This window comes from Sander lucioperca, chromosome 11 (genome assembly GCF_008315115.2).
Source record: "Sander lucioperca isolate FBNREF2018 chromosome 11, SLUC_FBN_1.2, whole genome shotgun sequence".
In the NCBI taxonomy this organism is placed as follows: domain Eukaryota; kingdom Metazoa; phylum Chordata; class Actinopteri; order Perciformes; family Percidae; genus Sander; species Sander lucioperca.
The window spans coordinates 35,456,831-35,484,134 of NC_050183.1; the positions used below are offsets into that span (position 1 = coordinate 35,456,831).

Here is a 27,304-nt window from a genome sequence, read left to right on the forward strand (position 1 = left end):
GCCTTCTCCTTTCTCCTGAGGTAGGCTATACTTTGGAGCCCCCTGCAGACCTCATGCGAAGCATTCAGGGGGATAGAGCTGACAGGACTTTCTCTTCCCACCACTTTCAGCTGCAGGGTCCCACTGGCTTCCTTTGTGTCCGGTTTCCGGTAACACACTTCCATATACAAAACATAGGGTCCAGTGCATCTGACGTCGATCTCTGTCTTGCTGTTGTTGTGCAGACTCATCATAGTGCTGCTTTTCGCTTGACCAAACTGCAGAGTCTCATTTTCTTGGATGCCTGAAGGGTGAAAGACAGAGAGGGGATTGATAGAAAGTGAAAAAATACAAAGGTCAAAACCTTGTTTAGCTTGTTGAGAAACTTAAAAAAAAATAAAGAAAAGAAAGTATGCGTGCCAAACAAAAAGATAAAAAAGACAAAGATCAGGAAATAAAGGAATTTTTCTCACGTGGAATGGAAAAAAACTGTATGTGCACATGCACATTGTCTTCAGAAGCCGGCTCTGCTTGTGTCTCTGGTCGACTCTGGGAAGCACAAAGCACTTGTTTGTTTTATTCGGTGGTTAGGTGGTGTGGTGTGAAAATAGGCAGGCTGACAGAAACTAGGGAAAGTCTCACAGTGGGATGATTAATAACTGTAGTGAGAGTAGCATCGCAGCGATAAACACCAAAGCCTAAATGTGGAACACATGTTAGTCATTAAAATGATCTTTAAACAGCACCCGTGGTGATATGTCCATGCAGATTATCAGTCATCCAGGTCATAGAATATCTGGAGGCCCTCGGCACACCCATTCCTGTTGTCTCTAGTGGCATTTGTGTAGCTCTGCTCTATCAGACTTAAGCAAACTTTTGATTTTAATATGACTCTAGACTTAAGATTAAAACTGAAAACCCACAGTAAGAGGAGCTCTTTTTAGAACGGTTTGATTGTCTCATATGATCATAATGAAAGGTCAAATGTGGCATCCTATTTGAATATAAGCTCACTGTACTGCACCAATCAGTCCATCTCCAATTAAGTGATGCTCCCTTAACAAATGACCATATTTTACGTATGAGAAAGCTCTCTCACAGAGAAAAAGAGGTTCAATGCAAACTTAAAATGCAATATCTACCAACTGAATGTAACTCTGTAAGCTTATAATACCAAAATAAGTTAAGCTGAATACTTACTCAAAAGTCTACCATAGTGAAAGTAGAATAGCTGCTCTCAAGAGAAGAACAGGTACAAGAAGCAACAGCCTTTATAATAAACTTCCAGCCCTTTTTGAATTTTAACACAGTAATGTGGTGTTTTTGAATTTCAAAATGCAGCCAAAAGGCAGGACGTTCTTTGTGGCCTCATTTTAAAATTACATTTGCATCTGCAGCTTATTGCGATTGCATGCACAACACAGACATTCCATCACACCTGGTATGAATGAAAAAAAGCCACACAGAGGGGGTAGTTTCCATACTATCTACCAAAAAAAGAAAAAAGGCTAGACACTGTCTGATAAAGATGGTCTGGGGGAAAAAAAAAACATTTGTGTCTGGTACTTAGAATCCACTTATGATTATTAAAGCAAATAGTAAGTTCAAATTATTTTTTTGTGTACAATCAGATGAAGTGGTCTGGATGTATTTATTAAATGATCACATTTTGAGTTAAACTTGTTAAAATGTTTTTAACTTGAAATACATGTACACTGGTTCAGCATCATTGATAGTATTTTACATGAATATACGCATAAAGCCTTTACATTAAAGCGTTTTTCAATCATTTTGCACATAGTAATGGTTTTTTATATGTTCACATGAGAAATCAACAGTGTGCACATCAGCTCCTCTACCATCTACTCACAGCTTACTACTCACCTGAGCGTCCCAGCAAACGTAAAGCGTGACCGCGAGGCACGCAGTCACCAGCACGTTCTGCACGGCGACGACCACCGCTAGCTTACTCGTGCGCCTGCCCCGGCGGAGCACGCGGCCTCCGTCAGCATCCATCCTTCTCCGGTCCATCAGTGCTCTGAGCGTCCTACAGGAGTTGAGCTTTGCTTTTAAAAAGCGAGTGGGTATGGTGAAAGGAGGGGAGTGACTGGAAAGAAACCGCTCGTGATCTACTCTTTATTTTTTTTTGCCAGTGCGTTTGTGTATGTGTGTGTGGGTGGGGGGGTTGCAGCGCGCCCGTGCGCACACACACACACACACATAAAGGCTACGCGCGCGCACACAGAAAGTGTGAAAGAGAGGCAGGAATGAAACCAGCGCACCGGGAGCTGATTGGCTGACGGTGCGCTCTGCTGCACAGCGACTCGCAGTGATGCTGCCTGGCACACAAACCTCCCACATCATGTTCGCTTCAATCACTGTCATGTTCCCATAATATTCATCAGGGGGGTGTAGGGAGGGACGTGAACCCGTCGATGAAGTTGAGCCACAACTTGTTTCTAGGAAACCAAAGAAAAAAGTGAATGTCTGAACATAACTTTGTTCACACTCGTGTCGAAATTGAACATTAGCACTTTCGATGTTTTTGTCACATTTCTTTTAAACATTGTTGTCTCTTTTCAACAGTTTTGTAGCATTTTCCGACGTTTGACGCTTTTTTTTCTCCCACTACCACTAGTAAACACTACCACCAACTTATTACCACTATTTTTACACTCATTTTTGAATTTACAGTATGGCCGATTAACCTCATTTAGCCTATATGATGTCTAATTTTTGAGTTAAAGAAAAGCAGAAAGTTTAAATTATGTTGACTAATAGTTAATATCAGAGGTTGTTTATGGATATTCACAGACTGTCAACGTTTAGTCAGAATAATGCTATAAAATTGAATAAAACACCCAAAAGTCAATGATAGTAATACTTTTTGGGCAATTTGGTTTAAAGAAACCCAAATGTTCTGATGTAGAAACTTTGAAAACGGGTCAAATTTGACCAGAGGACAATATGAGGGTTAAACATATTCCTTCATTGTAGTCACTCTGGAATATAATGAGTTGAAGTAATGAACCAGCCTGACGTTGCTTACTGTAGAAGTTTGAGTTTCTCAGTCATAAAAGCAGCCAACTGTTTAGCAGAGGCTACTTCTATCAGCTTACAATGAATTTTTATGTTATGTTAACTTAAATGAACTTCTAACGTTCTTTGTTTCCAATTTATAGGCCTAATAACTGTGTAAGCAAAGAACAATGCAATTTATGATATAGGGCACCATCCTGTGTTAGGAATGTAAATCAAAAAGTACAAAGAAACTGAACAAATTGCACATAAGTGCAGTGCCGGAGTATCCTGCTACAGGGGCCTGGGCCACATATGAGTTTGGGCCCCTTAAAGGACAAATCCGGTGCAAAATGAACCTAGGTGTTAATAACACGTGTACCGAGTCGACCGTTCTCTGGGATATGTTTTCATGCTAATCGAATGTGACCAGTTTTATCGCAAACCGCTAATGTCCCTACATGTAAACTGAAGCATTGAGAACTTTGTAAGTGTACAGACAGTTTATTAAAAAGATAGTTGCCTGTATACGTGAACGGTACTGTCTTTATAAACTATCTTTTTAATAAACGGTCTGTACACTTACAAAGTTCTCAATGCTTTGGTTTACATGTAGGGACCCTCATTATTCTACCGTGGAAGTGTGGTGCTATTTTGAGCCTTGTTAGTGGTATAGAAATAGCGATTTCTTTTTACTTTAGCCGTGCCCCAACGACTAGCGTTATAAAGTAGTTAGCGGTTTGCGATAAAACTGGTCACATTCAATTAGCATGAAAACAAATCCCAGAGAACGGTCAACTCGGACACGTGTTATTAACCCCTAGGTTCATTTTGCGCCAGACTTGTCCTTAATACCACAGCCTTCCCCTATACGTTCTTTTATAACTTAAATTTATATTAAAGCGCCCATATTATGCTTATTTTCAGGTTCATAATTGTATTTTGAGGTTGTACCAGAATAGGTTTACATGGTTTAATTTTCAAAAAAACACCATATTTTTGTTGTACTGCACATTGCTGCAGCTCCTCTTTTCACCCTGTGTTCAGGTCTCTACTTTAGCTACAGAGTGAGACCTCGCAACTTCTGTACCATCTTTGGTGGGAGTCGCGTGCAGTAGCTAGGTAAGGATCACATCAGCTAGCTATCCGTTTCTCCAGCTGAATGAAAGTCAGTACAAGGCAGGATTAGCCGGGAGACTTCTTCTAAACTAGGGCGCACTTCCAACTTCCGTGGAATACCTGCAGAACAGGGACATGTAAGTAGTTCTTTTGTAGATTATGGTGAACTTGTGTGTGCTGTAGCAGTGTTTTGCCATTTAGAACGAGGGGGCTAACTGCTAGCGGTTAGCCCCCTCGCATTAGCCCGTGTGTTTCGGCTAGTGACGTAGAAAACCCTGCAGATTTTGACCAGCTCACCCGGAGACTGAAGGCAGGACACATTCAGAAACCCATATCTCACTCAAAACAGCATGGATGGGTTTTTTTTTCCCCAAGTCTGTATGCGTGTGGAAGCACCAGAGACACAAAATAACACCCCAATTTTTTATTTTTTAATAATATGGCCACTTTAAAGGTATATTTTAACATTTTGGGAAATAACCTTATTCCTTTTCTTGCTGAGAGTTCTCGGCAAGAAAGCAAATTATTAAAATAAGATTTGACACAGGCCCTCTACATTGCAATACATCCTTATAATGTGTCAGGGTGAGTGAAAGGAGTTTTGTTTACAACAAATCTGGCCATATTAGTGTGATAGCTGATTATAGTGTAGTAGCTGTTTTATTTGGAGCCATTAGTCTCTTTGTCTCACTTTAAAGCAACACCAAAGATTCTTTTGTACCTTAAAATGTACCTTCCAAAATCGTTTCAGCGGTTCATCAACTTGTAACAGGGTGAACGACACTTCTGCATTCGCTTTGCAGCCATCTATCGGCTATAACCGCACTATGCAAGTTTGCCAGATCGGGTAGCGGATCTGTAGTTCGAATGATAACGGTAATGGACAATTCCGCTTCCAACCTGTAGGGGGACAGAAGAGGAAAAGTGCTTTGGTGTTGGTGTTTTTGCGGTAGTGAGTCATCATATCAGACTTTATCTGTCTCCTACACATGTTCTTGTAATAGGTGTTGGGACTTCTGTGGTGTCTGTCATTTAGTGGTGAGTTTACAATGACATTATGATGCTTAGTGGTACTTTGTCCATCCCAGATGGTATCTATAATATACATTCATTATCCTAGAGGGAAATCTAGTGTCTGTGGTACATAGTATAGAGTTAAAAGTACTTGTGGTATTTATTTTTTTTTGCCCACTTTGTTGCTGTGTTTGCTGCTTCCCAACACCTAGGGCCACACAAATGTATCTAACAAAAGTAGCAAAAAAAAAATATATTATTCAGAGATCAAAAGGAGAGGGAAAAAAAGTCAAATGATGAAGGCTAAATGTTGTATGGCATGACAGCAGATAGGCCTGCAGACCAAAACAATAGTTAGTTCTGAGTGTTAACACAATATGAAGATATCAGGCAACTCAGTGATCATGCCCAGACATATCCCAACATGATAACAAACTGAGGTTTTCATCAACGTTTCAATGTTTTGGTAGGTGTAGCAAGTAAAACACCTGCTTAGTCTAAACGAAACAGGTGTCTTACATCATCTGGCTTGTTGCACACACAAACAAAGAGCTTAGGGCTGGATGTGACTGCAAGACAGGCAGGCAGCTGAGAGAACATCTGCCACATGGTTTCACAGTTAAGTTTCCCTTCTGTGGGTTAAGCAAAAAAACAACATAGCTCACTTAAATCAGAGAATAAGAGTATACATTTTGTAGTCATGATACCACCACTGTCAGGGTAAACAAAGATAAAGTAAATGTCAAGTGATAAGGATGCACTCCTGTGGTGGACGGTGATCTGTAACAGAAGCAAAAGCTGAAATAGGGGAAATCCATCAGCAAAAGTACTGTAACAACACTTCACAGGCCTCAAATATTGATTCAACTGAGTTATTAGATTCAGAGGGATGAGGATGTTTTTTCGGGCAGGCTGGGTGTTTCAATTTCAGCTGGTAGACAGAGAAAAAAAAAAAAAAGGAAAAAGGAAAGATTGAGTTTGTGGAAAAAAAAAATGTTATCTGACTAATCATCAGCCCACACACATCCTTTTTACAAACCAAACAGGGTGCAAACATAATGTGAAACAAAATGCAAAGGTTAAAAAATATTTTGCTTCTCTAATTTGCATCAGGTGAACAGTTGAACATCAGAATACCTTTTTTCAGACATGCTGTACCTGCTCACAGTTCAGTTTACTTAGTTATGTGCTCTTTAAGTCTGTACATCAGAAGATCAGAAATGAAGACAGCTGGATGCTGCTGACTTACTCACAGGCGTGCAAACCACAAGTGAGAAACACCGCCCCACTTCAATCATCAAAGTCTGTGTCCCAATACAAAATAACATGGATTTTATTTTTGCATCGATGTGCAAACTGCATTAGCATTGAGTCTTCAGCGCTTCTATTTCTTTAAATCTCCAAATGGCATAAACGATACCAACCTCTAATCAAAGTTGCGGCCAGAAATCAGACAGCTAGACACTATTTGATCTATTAATCTCAGTAAAATCACACAGACACCACCGTTTGTAATCACATCTTTGAGTAATATTTGACTAAAAAGAATTACTGGTACTCTTAAATTTCGGGCACAAGAAGTGATCAAAATATGGAAAAATTCAAAAAAGACTCTACGGAAAGTTAGACAATGGCAGATGAAAGTAAATCTGGTTATTATAAATTAAATGTCAACTATAACCAGTGTGTTCCAGATATGACATGTAATGCATCTCAGAACATATCTGACTAAAATAAAAAAATATCCAAACAACTTAAAGTGAAAGTCCCTTCCAACATGAACACAGCACCACATCAAAGACTGTGCTTTTCAGTGGTGAACATGGAAAAAGGGAAGACAGAGAGAACCACAATTAAATAGATCATAGTTTAATGATGAAGATGAATTCACACCCCCACCCTCTGCTTCCCCTCACTTCAAGCCTGTGATATCAGTAGCTATTCTTATTTATGGCACAATATGGCACTCTTCCATTCACACACCCACGCTCGCAAACACACGCACACTTAATTTTATTTAATATTATAATCCACAAATGTATATTCTTTCGTCTCATAATTCTATGTCACTACTTAGTTAAATATGTACACAATGATGGAGGAAGGGCCGTTAATTCTCTTTTCCTTCCAGTAAAAGTTCAGTTTTAGTTCTAAAATGGATTACATTTCCTGTTAATTCAACAGAAATCTACTTTTCAATGTCTTTGACTGTAAGCTTCCAACATCCTGCAACGTGGCTGTACAGTGTCTTCCATCGAGACGTTGGTGGCTCATTTTCACCTTCCCTCCGGCTCCTCTGAGTGTCTACATCTTCCTGCTTAGTCGAGAAGGGAATAGCTGGACTGGGAGGGAGCGTTTGGCACAAGGCAGGAGTAGTAGAGGGAGGTAGGGCTTCTTACAGCTGATACCGTCCTATAGTGTACAACAGTCCTGAGAAAAAGTTTATATAGTAGAAGGTGACACCACTTTGAATCCAGCGATTCCTTTAAGAGGACCACTTCAGTCTTATCAGAGTGACAATAAAAAAAAAAACGGACCAGGGTGGAAGAAATACACAGTCTCTGTTCCACCCTGGCGATTTACTCACTCTGCATCTCTTTAACACCAGGGCCCTCTCCTCTTCTCCAGACGTGTGGGGTAAAGTCCTGGCTGTTCCTGTTGAACCGTTTTCTCCTGTCCCTTACTTCTAGGGGTGTGGGAGGTTTATTCGGTCCTCTATTAGAGCATTATCGGGGCCCTGTGCCTCCATACACTGCTTGACAGTTGCTATGATTCCAGACAGACGCCGGTCCAGGGCTGCGAGTTGTGGCTCAGCCAGGACCGGGTGGATGGGGTCGAATGCCAGGGCCTGCCGCATCGCTGAACTCAGAGCTCCACCCCTCAGTAGGTTTAACCTGTTCCACGTGGACACACGAACCCTGACGGAGAAAGGGAAAACAGATGTCACTGTAAAAAAATAAATAAAAACATAGTAAAAATCAAGAATTGAGATTTGACAATTTCCTGAGTACTCACATGCAGCACTGATAGAGTGGTGCGAGGATACTTCGCTCATCCAGAGCGGCGTTCCCAAAGCTGCACACAATAAAAACATTTTTAAAAAAAAGACTACAAATAAAAACTCAAGTAAGGCAACTGAAGCCAGAGGCCTGTCTGCACTGCGGTTAGGAGAAGCCATCGAAATGCATTAGCCACACTCGACTGGCCAAGGCACTGTAGAGGACTGCATAATGCACTCCAGAACACACTTTCAAATGCGTCTATGACACGCTCCACTCAGCAAAGTCAACCAGAAGAGAGAGTTTGTCTTTCTGTTGCCCCAATCGATAGAGAATTGTGTTTGTTAAACAGCAGTTTGCCTGGGAGCTCCTCCGTTTGGCATAAACTAACGCAAAGGACACAATCAGCTGTTACTTTGGGTCGGATGTGATTTGTTGATTTACTTTTAGATGCATTAAAGTGGAAGACAACAGCCTGTCTGAAGTAATTCGCTTCCTGAACACAGATATAGCTTAGATTACGTCGGTGGGAGACTGGTGATGTTGGTTTTGGTCAGTTTCCTGTTTATTATCCAGCCCTGATGCTCGTATAATGTGAAACTAACAGGCAGGAATGTCAGTTAGGAAATGACTCAAACACAGCCAATATGTCAAGGGTTCTTTGAATACCAAACTTAACCTCATCCCGCCATCTATGATTAATTCTTGAAAAATGCAAACATTTTCCACTGCTGGTTCAGATCATCACAAACTAAAATAACTTCAAAGAGGGATTAAAGGCTCGCTATCCTCACTTCATGGAAGTAGCTGCTCTTCATGAGTCAGATATAAAGTACATTCAGTGAATTCCTCAATGAAGTGAATATTCTGCAGTTAGCTGATTTACTGTAAGCTGTAGGCAAAAATAAGTGTTTGTGTAAGGAGAACCCAATTCATTTTATAACAATTTAGACCTCCCATTACATGGAAAAACATCAGAAGGTGTGTTGGAAAATAGTTGAAAATGACAATTTTAGGCTTTTGTCTTTTTACTTCTACTAGTTTTTGTTCATTTATTGATTTATTCATCATTGTATTTATTTTTTTTTTTTAAAAGACAAAATTGATTGTTTGATAGTTAAAATCCTCCACATTATCACTCGCCTCTTTGCGTTGTCGAGCAGGATGAGCATGCTGGCGCCGCCGTCGTCCTGGAAACTCTCATAGTGATGCCGGTCAGCGTTCCCAATCAGATAATCAAATATGGCCGTGTCGATGACGTCCAGCAGCCTCGGCCCTGCATCATAGGGAGGCATCTTCTTCACCGCCTCGCAGTAACTCTCATCGTACTCCCACCTGGAGACACACACACACACACACACACACACACACACACACACACACACACACACACACACACACACACACACACACAGTGTTAGAGAAAGCTGAACTACTGTGTTCAGAACCAGAGGAACCCAAAACCAAAACAAGAGGAAGTGTTTCCTGACTGTAGCAAGACAGTATTATATTATATTAGAGACAACCAGATGCACATACACATATATTCTGTGTACTACCAGTTGTGCACAATAACCAACTGTATAATGGCCTAATATAGTCCACTACTTCTAGAGACATCCTGCTCTGCTAGGTCAACTTAGTGGTAAATAAATATTTGCCAGCCATAATTACTTGGAAGCACAGTTCAACCACCACACCTACAGACAATGGGAATGCCACTTGCTGAGTAATCACTATGTTACGACAGTACAGTTTCGTTGGGCAAAGAATGTCGCACAGGAACCTGCTCTTTTGGCTCAGTGTAGCTCTATAAAAATACTCTGGAATAAAACATAACTGGTAACGTTTAGAGTTTTTGGGCCCGTTTTGTTGTTTGTAATTACTTCTTGTACTTGAAAGAACAGCTCCAGTTCAGTTTGAACTCAAGTACAATACTTAATCTGCTCGTTTTCTTCTGCCAACAGCGCGAGGTCTTTCGCTCTCCGCCGTGTGAGAGTCCAGTTGTAGTGAGATGGTTGGTTGGTATGGTTACGTTGACTCTATTGCACTGAAACTTTTCTCTCAGCATCTCTTCAAATTGTTTGTTGAAAGTCTTTCTATTCAATCTAATTCAGTAAAGTTGTCTCCCTTTTTTATTTAATTTGTATTTTAAATAGGCTATACTATACAGTGGTTCTCAAACTTTTTTTTCAATAATGTACCGCTTTTGAATTGTGTCTTTAAGCCAAGTACCCCCTGACCAGCGCTAATCATTTTTGGTAGAAAAAAAAAGTCTATATAAAGAGGAACAGTACAGCGCTGTCAGCGATAGATTTACTAAACAACAGCCTTGTTACTGAAAAAAAACATTTAAATGCTAATGAGAAAAGGAGACAAAAACTGTAAAAAAGACAAAACCTTGGAAAAAATATGGTAGAAGGAAGGAATTAAGGCAAGAATAGGTCGAAAATAGTATCAAAAACTTCAAAAACAGTGACGTAACTTCGAAAAAAGCGAGAAACTTGTAAAAAGTAGGACAGTAGAAGGAAGGAAGGCAAGAATAGGTCCAAAGAAGGAGACACAAATGTCACATTTTTGGTAGGAAAAAAAAAAAAAAAAGTCTACATAAAGAGGAACAATGTTCTGGACAACAGCCTTGTAACTATTAAACATTTTGTTAAATATCTCACGTACCCCCTGTAGCCCTCCAAAGTACCCCTAGGGGTACACGTACCCCCATTTGAGAAACACTGGGCTATACAATGACTCTGTATTGAGTTTGTGATTATTTGGCTAATTCATTTATATGGCTTTAAGTGACAACCGACACAACCACTAAGCACGATGTCACTAATATGCAGATTATGTGTATCATCTGCATATGATACACAGTGTATGATATGTGTATATCATTTGTGCATAAACCCTCTCCAAAACTAAGGGAAAAGACCCTGAGTGGTATTCAAATTTCCCAAATAGGTGTTTTAGACCTTTCCATTTCCTTTGAAAAGAAAACATCAATAACAACAACAGTGAAGTCAGAGGATTTTCCCTGACTGAAACTAGTTCTTGGACACCCACCTGGCCAGTTTCCCCTCTCTGTATGTGCGTCCCCAGGGGTGTCTGTGTTTCTGCAAAGGCCAGACGTCCGGCAGCCAAAGGGTTAACGAGCCCTCCATGATCTCTCCCTCTGCACACGCTGGCTCACTCTCCCGACAGTAATAACACTTTCCATAAAAACATGTATTATTACCTGGAGAGAGAGAGAGAGAGAAATAAACGGTTCACATGAAAAAAATAAATCCACTTGAACATGACGTCGTAATGATAAAATATGAAAGAGATGGAAACATGGCACTGTACGCAGGTACAGGAGGAAGCAGTCTGCTGAAATCTTTGAGAGAAACAAAGTCAATAACGGAGTGAAAAGAGTCAAGAAATAGAAAGAATTCTGATGGTATTAAAACAGTATTTTACCATTTGGAGGCTCTTCTGTCACTTGCATAAACTCATTAACAAAATCCAATTTATTTATCCAAAATGCATCTTATTTTCTTGCTATGAAATAAATGACTTGGCTAGGAGCCTGTTTGATGTTGTTTGTTCATTTGATAGACAGAAAGTAGACATTACTCACATCGCAGCTGAACCCATAAACGTGATTATAAGCAAGATGAGCAAACAGAAGGGCTGCCAGTCATCGCTACTTGTGTCAGGGTCTGAGCTCACTGCTTACCTACAACATGCCGCCAAACGTTCTCTTTTGAACTTTGAATGTTAGTGAGACTCTCGTAGGAGTTGAGTGAAGATAATGATCATTTATGAGACTATAAATATCTCAAAGACTCCATCAGGCTGTGTTGGGGAGGGTCTACATGTGGACATGGTTCCTGTTTGTCAATGCAGCCTTAAAGGGGTGATAGAATGATTATATAGGGTATTTCACACTGTTCCTTAAGGTCTCCTAATAGTGTATGTAAAATTGGGCCGAAAATTGCCCGAATGCTATTTTATTAGGCCCTTAACTACCCTGTGAATATGGCTCTATTTGGAACAAGAGCTTTTCTTCCAAATATGGTATGATCATGAATATTTAGATGAGCTGCGCTCTGATTGGCTTCAGCGAACCCCATAGAAACACATTGGAGACGAGACAGCAGGTCTCATATTTCAGACACTGCAAAGTTATACATTGTTTGTCGGGCTATTTCATTATTAAATTAACTTCTGAGACTTTAAGCGAGAAATCAACTATATAAAGCTCAAATATGGGCCGTTTTACGAAAATTGATGGCTAATTGCAAATTTGGTAAGACGTGTCGGACTTTAGCTAGGAGCTCCACACAGTCTGACGAGAAAGCGGCAACCTCCATACCCAGTAAAAGTCATTGTTTCTCGGTTACTGGACTACCGGGGCTCGGGGCTCTGCGGAGCTGGCTGGCTGCCAGCTGCCGGCATAACTAGAGTATATTTACAGTTTGAATTTCGTCACGCCACTTATATAACATATACCCCAAGGTCTTATAAAGCTAACAATGGTGTCTAATTTGAATTTAATGCATTTTTGTGAACATTGGGGATTTCGTTAGCTGCTACTGTCCCTTCAATCCTATGGGTAAAGATCACGGCTAGCTGCAGGCCCTGGAGCTCCATCAGGGCCTCGGCATTTTGTAGTCCAGTAACCCAGAAACGGTGACTTTGCGTGGGTATGGAGTGCTTCCCCTCGTGACGGAGATCCAGCTAGCTCAAAGCGAGTCTATGAAGTGGGACACGCCGGGCGGCGAGGCAGCACTGGCCGCTGTCACGTAGCCTGCTGAGCTCCTGCTGAACTGCGACACACAATTTTCGTAAAACGGCCCATATTTGACCTCTACATAGTTGATTTCTCGCATAAAAAAGTCTCAGAAGTGAATTTAGTGATAAAATAGCAGATTAACAATGTATACAATTTCTGAGATCTACGCGACCTATTCAGAAGACTAAGCTGACCTCAGATCAGTGGTGTAGCCTATGTAAATGTTTGGGCGTGACAAAGAAAGACTAGAGCCAAATGACGAGGAGCCGCCGAATTGATGTCAACTCAGCGGCTCGTTGAGATTTGCCCGTTTTCAGAGGCAGTTTTAAATTGTGAGATTTGCAGAGGAAAGAGGTGTCAATGGGATTTTGAGGTTCTATGTATGTCCTAGTTACCCACTAAACTGTCATTATTCAACTATGGTTAAATAGGTAAAATCGGTTTTGCATTCTATCACCCCTTTAAAAAGGTTTGATTCACATTAGTAACATGGAAACTTTTGTCAGCGAGGTCTGTCCAATAATCCAGAGCGATACCGGGCCACAGTTTATGTTGAATTTTCAAAATGTCATGTTTCGACATTGAGAGCAGCAAAAACTAAATTTCTTTCACCTCCATTGTGGTTCTCGTTGCGGTGAGGGAATGACGAATGTCAATATCAGATAATTAAAAACCTGGACTGTTGAAACCCAAACTTTACGCAAGACTAGATGCATCTAGGAGTAAGGGTCTATTGTATCGAGGAAGCAAACCTTTGACCTAAATGACAACTGCATAGCTGCCTATGCCAATGTGATAGTGGGTGTTACCCACCTGCTGTAAACCACATTTGCAAAGGCTGTTACAGGGTTGAGTCATATTAAGTTCAACGCTGATTGGCGGTAAGTGACAATAGCGAAAGTGGCGATTTACATAACTTAAAACGTCAGTGGCTTGAACAGCTGGTGTCAATCAGTCCCACCAACAAACAGAGATGAGCAGTGGCCACATTTACCTTTGACAGTGGCTAAAAGATACCTAATTTCTTTTATTATCACTACATTCATCTGTGACACTTGTTGAGTACATAGAGATCTGGTTTTTCAGGTAACGACTGCCAAACTAACAAAGCCAACCGCTCCAAATCCATTTATTTCAATATACTCATGTTTATGTAACCTCGTCACTTCAAGGGTAACTACCGTTTTTTCAACCTAGACTTGTGTCTAAGTGACTGATGGGAACAACAATCTTTGACATTGGTCCAGTATTAGGCAAGATCGCTGCAGTCGGCAGTGGTGAAACAAGCTACAATGTAAGTTAATAGGGCAATTGTCCAGCTTGTATTTACCTTCACAAAAGTGCTTGTTTTGCCACTGACAGGTTCAGATTAATATTCTAAGTGTCTGAAAACATTATGAAAAGGATTTCTAAGGAGGTCGACCTTTCTGTTAAAGAGTAAGATCCTTTTTTTTTTAAACATAAAAACATCCGCGAAATTGAGTTCGCTAAACCCACCAGACTTCATGTAAATAAATAGTCATTTTAGCATCGTAAAATACACTTCATTCAAAGTCGACAGAAACAAAATAAAACTATGGGGTCGTCTTTCCACTTTTCCAACCATCACGACGGTTTTGACTTTTTGTTTTCAAATTCAGTTTAGTTTTAATTAGTTTTTAAAGCGGGTTTGCTAGTTTAGTTTTTATTATTTTTTGTCTTTTTTTGTAATAAGGGTTATTTGTCGGGGATTCAAAAAGCGAACTTTTTGAAGTCAATCGACTCACACAGTTGTGTAGACATCCCAGTATTAATCCACATATTAACCCACACTTCCCCCTGCCACTGTCAGTGGCAAAACAAGCACTTTTGTGAAGGTAAATACAAGCTGGACAGCTTGTTTTGCCGCTGCCGACTGCAGCGGTCTTGCCTAATACTGGACCAATGTCAAAGATTGTTGTTCTCATTAGTCCCTTAGACGAAAAACATAGGAAAATAAGGTCCAGGTTGAAAAAAAAAAAAACAAAAAAAAAACGGAGTTACCCTTTAATACTAACTTCCACTGCATACCAATAACAATGATATGAAATAACTTCAACTGCAACTAATTGAATTCATCATTGATACATCTGGTGATCATTTTCTTCGATTACAATATGCTGAAAGATTATTATGGATTTTTTGCCCAACAACACCGAAAATTAAGTGCCTACCAGAGCTTTAAAGGCATTCATTTTAAGGATTCTGTCATTCGACAGTATTGTTAAAAAGAAAATCGAATACAAACATTGAAAACCGAATCCCTACCCAATGAACGAAAATCCGAAAAGTCAAATATTCGGGTCCAGCCCTACTGTAATTAGTTTGCAATACAATTTCATTCATGTATCTTTGCTCTATGATAATAAAAAAAATGCAAGAAGAGTATTACAATTTCTTTAAATCTGCAGAGGCCTGAAAAAGAACATCTATGGTTTTAATACTACCGTCTTTTTTGATTATACTGTATTAACTGTCGGATGCCACACCCTCACCAAACAGTAGAGGTCGACCGATTCATCGGTTTTGCCGATTAATCGGCACCGATAGTTGATTGGTGGAACTATCGTTATCGGCAAAAATCCATACCGATGGTTGCATCCGTTGCTGTAGCGGCACGCGCTGTCATTCATTACACAGTACGCGAGAGCTGAGAAGGGTCTGCTGGCATCATGCATTACAATAGCGGCCTCTAGAGGCGAAATAAAAACTATCACTGATGCCTGGTGTTTATTTTCGACACGTGTTACTGCGCGCTGCACGGAGAGCACATGCTGTGCGGAGAAGGCTGACATCAGATGCTCGTTTAAAGCATCGACAGCAAAAAGGTATGTATACAGTACATATTAATTTGTTGAATAGATGCTGCATTAGTAGAGAAAGAACAGCACAACAGTATATTTGTTTGCTTTCGAGGCTGAGATGACGCTAAACATTAGCAGTAGGCTAACTTACCTCAAGCGGTTAAAACACTGACAAAAATAAACGCAAGTCCGACCCAAATGTCAGAATCAGGACCCTAAAGGCTCGTCCACGATCCCAAACGGCACCTCTGATTCATATTTAGGTAATTTAATAAGAGTTAAACGTAGAGACTTACTGATTGCTGCAGCTAAAAGCTAACGAGTAAGCCGTCACGGGGGTGTCGTTGGTGTCTTTCTAGCCTTTACAGGTGATTTTCTATCCAGCCTGGAACTTGTGCCTTTTTTCGGGGTTGTTGAGCATTAAATCCAAACTGTTACATCCAAGATTTATCCACTTGATGTCCATAATTCATCAAGTTTTCGGTCATTTCTGCCGCTAACTCCGTGCTACCCATAGACAGTAGGTGCTACCGACAAGGGGATCTCCCATGATGCCTTTGTTTATGTTTTCAACCAATGGGAAGGCAGGTCTGTCACACATTACGCCTTATATGGGCATCCAAGCGAGAACAAATATATATATATATATATATATATATATATATATATATATATATAGTATAAAGTGGGAAAGATAGATCCCTCCAGGTCAGAGATCGTCTGTTACCGTTCTACAGAGAAGAATGGCGTCACTGTTTTGAGATTGTTTGTCCTTTATATGAATTATAATGCTCAGTATGTTTATTTTTGCACTGGATGACTCCAAATATGTAGGAGAACTGTTTTAGACAACACACATGCTTGTGTAGCATTGCTGTGGGTGTAATATCAATAAATATGACATTATTATTTTGATTATTGGCAAAAGCGTCTGGACTTTTTTTGAAACAATGTATGTATTTTGTCAACTGTATAAGTTATAAATACTATCGGTCGATTAATCGGTTATCGGCAAATACGGCCCAACCTAGCTATCGGTATCGGTAAAATCCACTATCGGTCGACCTCTACCAAACAGGACTTGGCAGAGTATATCTTTGTCTAGTGTGCTGACAGAGAAAGCCCGAAACAAAAAGACCGGAACAGTGAGTGAGACATAGCATGAGAGTGATGGACAGAATTAAAAAGAAAGTGTTCAGATGAGTCAAAAGAAAGACAATTGATTTCATACAATGAGACCACACTCTCACTCTGGGATGTCTGAAAACAATCACATCTTACTAGAAAGTTAGAGAAGAAGTGTGAGAAAAGGCAAAAGAGTGGACCGATACTCACCCTGCATTAGGAAGGTACTAAGCAGCTGGTCTGTGGCCACAGGTTTAATCTCTGTTCGCACGTTGACATACCTCCCGACCACTAGAGGTGCTCTCCTGAACCCAAGGATCCTGCAGAGAGGACGGAGCAACACGACACCATACCAGAACATTATTACACAGGAGCTCTGCTCCAATAACAGATTAGAGAGGACGGATTTCAGACTCTCCAATAATGAGGTTTACACACCTGTCCAGGTGAAAAGCAGCCACCTCTGCATTGTGTCTGTCATAGCCTGCGTATGGCTCGCCTTCGACCACGTAGTCTCTGCTATATCTACGGAAGGGTCACAAATAAGAAAGCTGAGTTACTCTTAAGCACAATATATTAGGGGTGTAACGATACATCGATCTGGATTGATATATCGATCCAATATTATCGATACAAAGTGAAAATATTAGGGGTGTGACAAGACACGAGATTGGGTTCACGAGCATGAGACGAGACAACACTATTTTTTATTTTATTGTGTACTGATATCGCGAGAACTTTTAAGCTCGCCGAGAAATATCTTAACATATTATCGTGGGACGAGATCTCGTCACACCTCTAGAAAATATCGACACATATCGCCATCTTTAAGGTGCGCCTTTATTTTTAAATTCCCACTTTATATTCATTCTTTTTATTCAAAAGAGTAGTCTGGTTTTAATTTAAAAGTCTGGAAGAGCTTAGTAATGAAATTGTCAAATCATATTTTAGTTGATTTTTGTAAATGTATATGAATGTAACTGATTGTGTTAATGGGGCTTATGGTTTTATCTCTTATCGGTCGCAGGCCCCTGAATTGAATCAAATTGGAATCGGAACTCCCATTATTCACAAATCTGACCTCTTGGGTTTGAAGACCACTTTCTGTCCCCCGTCCAGCACCAGCAGGGCTTTGAGCTGCGTGCCCTTATAGCCCACATCTGCGCGTTCTATCCTGGCAGTGCTGAGGGACGAGAGCACAGCAGCCAGCTCTGGGGTCTCCTCAGGGTACACCTCTCTCGGGCCCACCCACTGGCTTGCTATCTCCCACGGAGACTGGAGGGTGTGGGTAAGGCGAGCTCCCCGGGACAGAGAAAGGCCAGCTTCCATCTGTTAGAGGTGGGTGATAATAGAACTCTAATGATATATGATAATATGTACATGTCTGCCAAATGCTCACAGCGAGTATGTTTAAATGCATACTAATATTCCACTATTATTCAGAATATGACAACATACCGAATTCGAATCAGGTCATGTAAACAGCATTTTCCGTTTGGATATTCCGAATAAGGCCTATGTGCGAATTTAGCATTTTCCAATTAAGACGAGGGATATGCCGGTATTATTCGGGTTTTAGAGGCATTCTTTGGACATGTGTACAGTGCATTCGGAATATGCGTCTCAATCGGATATTTTTACAGTCAGTTTACGGCCTGTTAACGGCTTACGGTCAGCTCTGTGTGTTTCTATGGTTGTTGTACACAAACCAACCAGCCAACAGTTCAAGTGAGTCCGGCTGCGGCAGAGATGCATGCTCAAAAGAAAAGAAACACAGCCACTTTTAAACATTATGAAATACTTGGATATCAACAGGCTTTTGGATATGCGCAAACATAGCAACGGCGACCTTTTCAAGAAGGTGGTTGAAGGAATAAGAGAGGGACGCTGTGTTCGCGCGGTTGAACAAGTCCACCACCGCTGGTAAACTTTGAAAAAAATCCTGTTTTGCACTGCTGCATGTAAACGGGAATATTAGTGGACTATTCACTTTCATTAGCCATGTTAACAGCTTAGTCAGAATATTTTCTTTTTATATTTCTTTTTCAGAATAAGGGCAAAAAAACTGAATATTATGTGCATGTAAACATAGTCACTGTTGAGTATGACTGTATATAAGTCTTAGCCAATTAAAAGTCAATGTGCATTCTACTTTACTTTCTCACAAATGACAGCACTGATGTTTGAACATATATATATATTTTTTTAAACCAGACTGAAAATGGAAATTGACTGGCACTCTGACCTTGCGAAATGCTCTGAGATCCCGCCGGCTGGCTGCAGAGCCCTCGCCTCCATCCAGCAGGAAGATCTTGGCCAGGCCCAGCAGGAGGAGCACGGCACACAGCACCACCATGCGCTGTTTGAGCTTCATCTCCACACTGACCTGCCCCGACCCCCTCCTCACCCGACGCTGTGTGTGTCCCCCGCAGCGAATCTCCCTCACCCCTGATGCATGGCTCCCGCAACTCCCTGTGGCCCGCCCACCCACCTGCCCCGTCAGACAAACTCTTCTGAAGGACGGTGAAGCTTGCTGATCCCTTGCGCTACAATCTGAGCAAACAGGAGGTCACCTGGAGGGAGAGAAACAGAAATGAGAAGGCTGGGCGGGAAGATGAGTGGAGACAGACGAGAACTAGGAAAAGGAACAGAGGGAGAGATGAAAAAAATGTACTGTCAATAATATGTGGAGAGAAAACGGATTGATTTGCTGCCCCTCTTGCTCGTTTCCCCTCTGGGCATACGATGACCCAGTACTGCAGCACAACTGAAGCCTGTCCAGGATATGTAACTACATCAGGATGACCCAGTCTGCTGCTCTGTGTAAATGTGTTTGTACATTCAAAAGTATCCCACACCATAAAACTTGTACCGTGTGCATAAGCAACAGCAAAGTGTACTTTGGCTGTAAGCTGAAGGTGCTGCCATAGGCTGAGCTGTGTTTGTTACAGCTGCTGAGACACTTTACAGCATTCAAACTTAGGGCTGAGCGATATGGAGAAAATCAAATATCATGATATTTTTGACCAAATACCTCGATATCGATACCGCAACGATATTGTAGTGTTGACTATTGGTGCTTTCACAAAATATTTACACAATGAGATTTTTGATAAATAATCAGTAATGTGGATATAATGACTAAGTGGGTAAAGGCAAATACTAGAACAGTTACAACAGTCTGGTAAGTTCAGAAAATGACATCACTTTACTGTAATGCAGCCTTTAAAACCAGGAAAAGACAACACTTATGCCATATTACGATATCCAAAACCTAAGACGATATCTAGTCTCATATCACGATATTGATATAATATCAATATATTGCCCAGCTCTAATTCAAACCATCCCTCCCTCTCCAACACTGGGTTTGGGGAAAGGAGGAACTTTGTCTTTATCGACCCTGCCTGTTTCCAGCGAGCAGATGATGGACAGGTAGCTAGTCCTGCTGTGGTGCAGAAGGGGGGGGTCATACGAGGTGGTGGACCCAGCACAACCTCTGTCTTGACGGTCTAACCTTGCAAAAGAGAAATGGGCTGAACCCCAGTGATGTTCCCTCCGATTACAAAGCCTTATGTTTAATTCACCTACCAGCTACAGCTTAAACACGGTCACAAAAATAAGCTGAACGCGGGGGCTTAACGTTAAGGTTACATGTCAGCTTTGCACGCTGTGAGCTTTTAATCACGGCAGTAACATTAACACAACTGCCACGTTCAACTGGCAATTAACCGACTCTGCTGTCGTTAATATAAGTTAGCGCCAACGAACCCCAGCGCAACGTTATCAAAACTGTGACAAAACGACACCAAGCTAACCATTAACAGGCAAAAATATGATAAATTACGATTCAGCTAGTTTTGACACAGCTCAGCCGACACACAGGTCTGGCCACGCAGGCAATCGCTTCTTCATACAATCGGTCTTTCATGATGTTGCCTTTTTTTTAACACCAGTGAGGAAACGGCTGGTTTAACACTGACTGCATAAATACACCTAAAACCTCTCAATGATGGCTCAACTTAGACGCTTTCTACAATGGCGTTATTTTCCTTATCAGGCCACCATATCTGCAACGATATGGTCAAATATATCATGGCACTGCTAGCTGCTTAGCAAGCCGTTGCACACCTTGCTATGTAGGTTAGCTAACGTTAAAGCTGCCAGCTAGCTAACGTTACAGTTCGTCTGTTTTTACTGGCTGCAGACCAAGCTGACTTACCTTATGGCCATATGTCGTTCGCCGTAGTCAAAGTAGCTTCCAAGTGTATGTGAAGTCCTGCGATATTTAGGTTAAATATAACAAATTGTCCTGCCGCTAAAACTGACGATGCTTTATCGTTTTCTCAGTCCCCCCCGGTAGCTCCCTCTCCTCCGCCCTTTTCCTTCGATTCCTTCTCTGGCCTGCCGTGTCCACTTCCAAAACACTTCCTCCTCCTGTAGGAGCTCCATGCAGCCACCAGGTTGCGGTGGTGCACTATTTACATCCATACCACAGACTGCAGCACCAATACCAGTGATAATGGTACTTGCCACCCTTTAAAACGAAGCCATAGTTCAGACAAGGCCAAAGACTATGATTACTTAAGTGATTATTCATTTACAATATTATTATTTAGCAATTTTTCAGAGTCCTGAAAAGGTGCATTGTTCTGGAATTCCAAAAAGAAGCCAAAATGAGAAAGTAGTCTTTTTCTGCTTTGCAACCCCATTGTCTGATCGGATTGGATTTTACATTAGAAGAGTTTTTGTTTTAAAAAATAAACACCATTATAGCATTGTGCATATTAAAAAACGTTGATTATATTTACAACAAAGTGCTGAATATACCTAGTTTAGATGGCGAAATTTTGAGATTACATAAGTCATTTTCCTTTACTGACTGAACGCTCACTTCCAATGAGCCCACAGCTGCTCATTTTACTAATAAAAAAAGCAGCAATGATGGATGTAAATGTAACTGCAGCCTAATGAAGTAACGCTTCATCAAGAAAAAGTACTGATAAGCCAACACAATTACTGAAGTTAATGTAATTTGTTCTTTGGTATTTTGTTAGCCGATTCAAGAATCAAAATTTTTGGATAACATTTTGGGTATATTGTTATAAAGGAGCAATACTAATACTGTAAAGAAATGAGGCGGACTCTGCAGGAGAATTCCCTTCAGGCAACTTCCATCGACAGTCAGTCACTCTCAGTCATCCCTACTGCTCTGCAACAACTCAAACAGCAGCTTGAAAAAGGCTGGAACTGATTGTCCGTTTTCAAAATAGTATTGAACCATTTAATATAATACAACCGTGATACAATACACACTCACTAGCACACAGCCTTCCACTCACTCGATCCTCCCCCATCCCTGATAAACAGTCACACAGTCTCCAACAGAATAATGAGCATGAAACCGATGTGTGGAGTAAAAAAAGGGCAGAGTGTTTATTGGTTCTCAGTCTTCACACCAGGCAGCGCATCACTCAGCAGTGAGGTCACAGCGCTCGCCACAGTTATGACACAGGGCAGACAGAGCCAGGTAAAGGGTGGAGGTCAAAGGTCATCTACACATCACCCTCGTCACCTTCAGCGACATGAACAAAGGTTATTGTTGTTGATGTCCTTGGTAAACAGTGAACGATGCCTGTCCAGATTCACATTGATTCCACTTCTCCACCAAATCAGAGGACAAACACATTGTATAACCGCACTGAAAACGCTTCCTCCGGTCAAAACCTTCATCTCAACTCTTAAAATAATGAATTCAGAAGGCAGATTCACTCAAAACAGTTCATACAGGGAAAATTGTGCATTTGTACATAGTATGGTCAATTTAAAGGAAACAAACTCTCACCACAGAAAGGGGGAATTTTCAAGCATGGCATCAAGTTTCTTTGTAATAGCCAAAAATGATCTTAAATGAGGAGCGCCTGGCATTTGAATTTTCCACTCTCATCCCAAAATAGATGATTGTGCGGTTATTATGCTAGTAGTGATTGGCCTTGAAATCCTAAGAAATTAGTCGGCTAAAATCACAAAACATCCCAAAATGAAACGTGTTTCCAATATGTTGACAGTACTGTACACTGTACAACAAGGATAATAAAACAAAGACAATTGTGTAAACTCAGGTTACAGTGAGGGAAAACCTCACAAAAAACGCTCAACATGATCTGGGTAATTCTTGAGGAAAGGATTGTTAAACCCAAACTGATTCAAATAAACCTTTCAAGATGCCCCCCCCCCCCCCAAAAAAAGGTCTGGTTAGGTATAAAACTAACCACATCACCACACCAATTACATCTCTCTTCACATCAGATAAAGTAAATAGAAAGAAGGGAAATGTGACGTAATGTTGACTGTCTGCGTTGGGTTTGTTTACATCCCAGCTCCTTCGGTTTACAGTCCTTTTTTATGAGACCGCATCAATTCTTGTTTAACTGCTCCAATGTGTCAATATATTGCAAATGACAGCCGGTTAAGCTCCACCATTTGTAGATATACAGAGGTAAACGGTCTCTAACTCCCCCCCCCCCAAATTCTGTCTCACCCATTTCAATCACAGACACTTTGTCCCCAGCCAACCAATCAGATTCAAACACCAGCGATGATCAGTCTTCATAGTGCTTCAGCTCTGGGATTTTGTCCCTTCAAAACAGTCTCTGCTCCATTGTGCAGCAAAAAGCGCTTTCACGGGCCACAGTGGACACAGATGAGTACCACTTTTCACTTCTTATCTGCTCGAGTCCTTTTCTTCACACTTTCAGTACGACACAAGCCAGTGTGGAAATTACAATGTTTTAGAAAAATAGACAAGTATGCACAGACACACAAATGCATACACATATTACATATGCCTGTACTTTGGATTCCTCATTCACTCTTCCATAGGTTCATCCACTACTATCCCTCCTTTCGTTAACATACAAAGGACTGAACATCTCTTTACGGGCACTACATTGTGTCAGTTTGGTGTGGTTCGTCTGACCTAAAAAGTTGAATTGTTGACTTGTATATTGTGTTGAGGACAGTTTAAAAACATAATTGTGCCTCTATCGACTGGATATTAGCCTGGAGAAGACCGACTGAAGCACATTAGAGGGGATCCAGTGCTGCGAGTATGGATTTGTTCACCTCTCCATCCCATCACCCCTTATCAACAGCATGAAACTAACTCTGAGCTTGATATACCCCATTGATAGGCAGGACATTTTCTTTCTACATACTGTAATACTAACATTTACACAGTACATGTGGAGCACTGAGGGGATTGTGATTTTGGGCAAAAGATTGTGTAAACATACAATGTAAACAGCTGTTTAAAAAAAAAAAAAAGACATAATTTGATGAATATTACTGGGCGAAAAGCCTCCCATCATTGTCATCTCCATCATCCTGATCATGTTTGTTCATTTGGGTGCAACGAGCTCCCCAACGAAAACAAACGGCAATAGTCTGTTTGCGACACCGTGAAACATCTGTGAGTCACAGTGATAAACTGTAAATCCCAGGTTTTTCCGGCTGTTACATGCCTATACCTACATCTGATTCCACTGCAGCTCCTGCAACGTTTCGTCAACCTGAAGAAAAACAGTGATGTTACATCACTTGGCACTAATTATAACCAAGGTGCTTGTTCCAAATCAGATGTAACACAGTTAGGGCCTAAAACTGAGCTGGGTCCTGGTTAATAGAATAAGGGGCAATTTTTTTTTTTGAAAAAATAAAATTCACATGTACATAAAATATTCAAAATAACTGCTCCAAAAGGAGAGAAAAACACAAAAAAATGTAACAGACAAAACTACATTGACGTGCAATCATCTACTACATGGTAATACTGTGAACTGCACCATCCCTCCCAAAAAAGGGGAAAAAAAATTTAACAACACAAAACAATATAAACAAACATGATTTAAAGTAGACTCTGTATGGCTCCAGGTAGCTTTGAATGTCTGCTTCAGACCAGAGGCTCTGACCATATCAAGCAACAAGATAGAAGAGGAGATAAAATCATGTATTATGAGTTCTCGTTGCTCTCTCTCTTGGACCCTTTCACAGTTTCAAGTCTTTAGTGTTAAGTATGTGTGTGTGAGTCTGGTAAAGCGAGCGTCCGCTGGCAGAGAGCAGACAACACTGGAGAAAAACAAAAGATGCAGGTGCGTAAATGAATTAACTCTCGTCTACCTGTGAACACGTCTTAGCTTAGATTCTGGGATGATCGTACCTATGTGGAACACAGACGAGATTCCTGTCATTTAAGCAAATATTTGCCCTCCCAACCCTCGTCACCCAATGCAGTTACACAATCACGCACACATACGTTCAGAACACTTAGCGAGTATATGAGAAAAAAGGCGGGCAGAGTTCTGTAATAAAAACTAGACACATTCAGGAAGTGGGGAAATTGTTTCTGCTGGAATCGATTGCGAATCAGAGCCCTTACAACATGATCAAATAGGCCGGTGTGTGTGTGTGTGTGTGTGAGTGAGTGTGAGTGTGAGGCTCATGTAAATAAGCATGTGACTCCAAGCCAACACAAGTGAATGAAGAGACCAAGTAGGAACCGAGTAAGTAAAAAAGTGTTTTCAAATCCTCCAAAAGTCCAATGGGTTAGTCCGATGCGAGTGTGCGTGTTGTGATTGTGTGTCCAGCCGATTAAAAGGTGAAATCTTGCATTTGAGCATGGCAGGGACACAAATAAAAATAGTTAACCCCTTAAAAAAATTATTTTTTATTTTTTTGTCCGTCTGAGGACAGTCTGTCTGTGAGAGAAGAGGAGAAGTCGAATGGCTCCACTGAAGTGCTGCACAGTAAAAACAAAAGACACTGAGCGCAAATGGGAGAAAAGAGCAGTGGTGCAGGTCCTTGTTCAGTAGTCAGTACACACACACACACACACACACACACGCACACACACGCACACACACGCACACACACGCACACACACACACGCACACACACACGCACACACACGCACACACACACACACACAGTACTGGTTAAGGCAGTGGCGGTAGGTGAGGCTGCAGTGAGGCCGGGGTTAGAATCGGAGAATCGGCGGTCAGGGCTCATGGCAGTGAAAGCTCCCACTACGGAGTCATCGATACTCCTCCTCATCCTCCTCGTCCGTTTTCTCATCCCTCTCTCCCTTTGCTCAGTTACACTCCTCAGCATCGGTCACTCGAATGACATCAGATTGGCTGGCACCTGGGAAAAAAAGCGAGGTGTGTAAAAATAAAGGCAATAGTCTACAATGTGCGTGTGTCTGTGAGTGTTTATGCGGCTCCATACCTGTTGCCTATTGCTCTGGCAGGCAGCGCTCAGATGTTTGAACCAGAGCAATGCGTTCATTCTGTTCCCTGCTTGGTACTTGTAGGTGTTACCTAGGCAACGGAGAAAAACAATGAGATGCCAAGTCTCTCATTTCCACCTGCTTTCACAACACTCTGGAAAGATGGCAGAAGCCTCACTTGACTTTGGCCCGCCGGGTAAAATATAAACAAAGTCACAGTGGAAAAGTTCAGGACAGAGTGTTTGTGTGTGTGTGTGTGTGTGTGTGTGTGTGTGTATATGTGTGTGCACGTGCGTGCGCGTGTGTCTCACCTTGCTCGGAGTCCGTCAGCAAGAAGACATCAGGATGCTCGGGATCGTCAGCCATCATGGCCATGAGACCCACTACACACACGCTCTTACTGGACGTCGACTTGAACTGTGCGGAGGACAAGTTGGAAACAGAGTTAATTTTCTTTCTTGTGACGAAATGTTGTGTCTACATGTCACTGTAAGAAAAAGAAATGTTAACACGGGCTTTGTGTGCATGTGTGTGTGTGTGTGTGTGTGTGTGTGTGTGTGTAACGTCCAGATTTTGCCTGTGAGCCTGCATGTGCACTCCACGAGGTTCTAATTAGCCTGTGAGTAACACACAGGACTGCAGTGATGTCATTGGTCTCATTATTCAATGAGTGCTACCATCTGCCTGTCCCCCGAATCCACAGACACGCACGCTCAAACGCACACAATCACTGCATCTCATGTCCACTCATCTACGGTTTTCTTCCAGTTCTTATCGTCCTTTCTTCCCTACGCTCTCCTCTGAGCTCCTGTACAGTTTCAGTATAAGTTCCTGTCAAACGGATACACGCAAGCACACACCCAGCCAGATGCACTGAACACGCTCCACTTCTTTTTGAATTATGTTAAAACTACTTAAAAAATGGGTAATTTTTCTGCATTTTTGCTATGATTTCTCTTTTCCTGAGCAAACAGAGTAAAAAAAACCACACACACAGAAAGAAGAATCATTTTGCGTGTCGCCCCGAGTTCATTCTGTAATCAAACTTTCTCTGTGAGAAAGTAATGGCTATCATGTGTCGCCTCCTTGTAAAACCAAGTGTGTGTTGGGGTCATGTACTCTCACTTCTATCAACAACTGCGGTTTACATGGAAGAGGTTATGAG

At 41.3% G+C, this 27,304-nt stretch overlaps 2 protein-coding genes and 1 long non-coding RNA gene across 6 annotated transcripts in view; 1 reads left to right on the forward strand and 2 right to left on the reverse strand.

Moving 5' to 3' along the window:
- Nucleotides 1-6,978: 6,978 nt before the first annotated feature.
- fam20b (FAM20B glycosaminoglycan xylosylkinase) lies at nt 6,979-21,322 on the reverse strand. 2 transcript variants are annotated; one of them, XM_031318098.2, is made up of 9 exons: nt 21,076-21,322; nt 19,099-19,426; nt 17,935-18,182; nt 17,292-17,378; nt 17,064-17,173; nt 11,193-11,364; nt 9,273-9,464; nt 8,146-8,205; nt 6,979-8,048 (listed from the first exon to the last, which is right to left on the reverse strand). In XM_031318098.2, exons 2-9 carry the CDS (start codon nt 19,225-19,227, stop codon nt 7,817-7,819), a joined length of 1,230 nt encoding a protein of 409 aa, XP_031173958.1. In that variant the 5' UTR covers nt 19,228-19,426; nt 21,076-21,322; the 3' UTR covers nt 6,979-7,816. The 2 variants fall into 2 exon arrangements, with proteins under 2 accessions (XP_031173958.1, XP_035862765.1); XM_036006872.1 differs by having other exon boundaries at nt 19,099-19,488; nt 21,076-21,301.
- On the forward strand, nt 7,195-26,594 carry LOC116063242. The gene is made up of 4 exons (XR_004108219.1): nt 7,195-7,266; nt 11,485-11,493; nt 20,814-20,823; nt 26,583-26,594. It is a non-coding gene; the product is annotated as an uncharacterized LOC116063242 (long non-coding RNA).
- Nucleotides 25,774-27,304, reverse strand: part of ralgps2 (Ral GEF with PH domain and SH3 binding motif 2) — an 81,132-nt gene continuing 79,601 nt past the window's right edge. For all 3 annotated transcript variants that reach the window (XM_036006867.1, XM_036006869.1, XM_036006868.1), the window contains 3 exons: nt 26,451-26,556; nt 26,139-26,230; nt 25,774-26,054 (listed from right to left, as the gene is read on the reverse strand). In XM_036006867.1, the coding sequence (XP_035862760.1) occupies nt 26,025-26,054; nt 26,139-26,230; nt 26,451-26,556 (228 nt within the window). In that variant the 3' untranslated portion in view covers nt 25,774-26,024. The remainder of the gene's footprint in view (nt 26,055-26,138; nt 26,231-26,450; nt 26,557-27,304) is intronic.

Excerpts from the sequence above, each read along its gene's own strand:
- fam20b (XM_031318098.2), bottom strand. The coding sequence starts at position 19,227 with ATGAAGCTCAAACAGCGCATGGTGGTGCTGTGTGCCGTGCTCCTCCTG. Across the intron at positions 18,183-19,098 it reads ATCTCAGAGCATTTCGCAAG|ATGGAAGCTGGCCTTTCTCT; the intron begins GTCAGAGTGCCA and ends CACCTCTAACAG. Across the intron at positions 9,465-11,192 it reads AGAGAGGGGAAACTGGCCAG|GTGGGAGTACGATGAGAGTT; the intron begins GTGGGTGTCCAA and ends GTGTGTCTCCAG.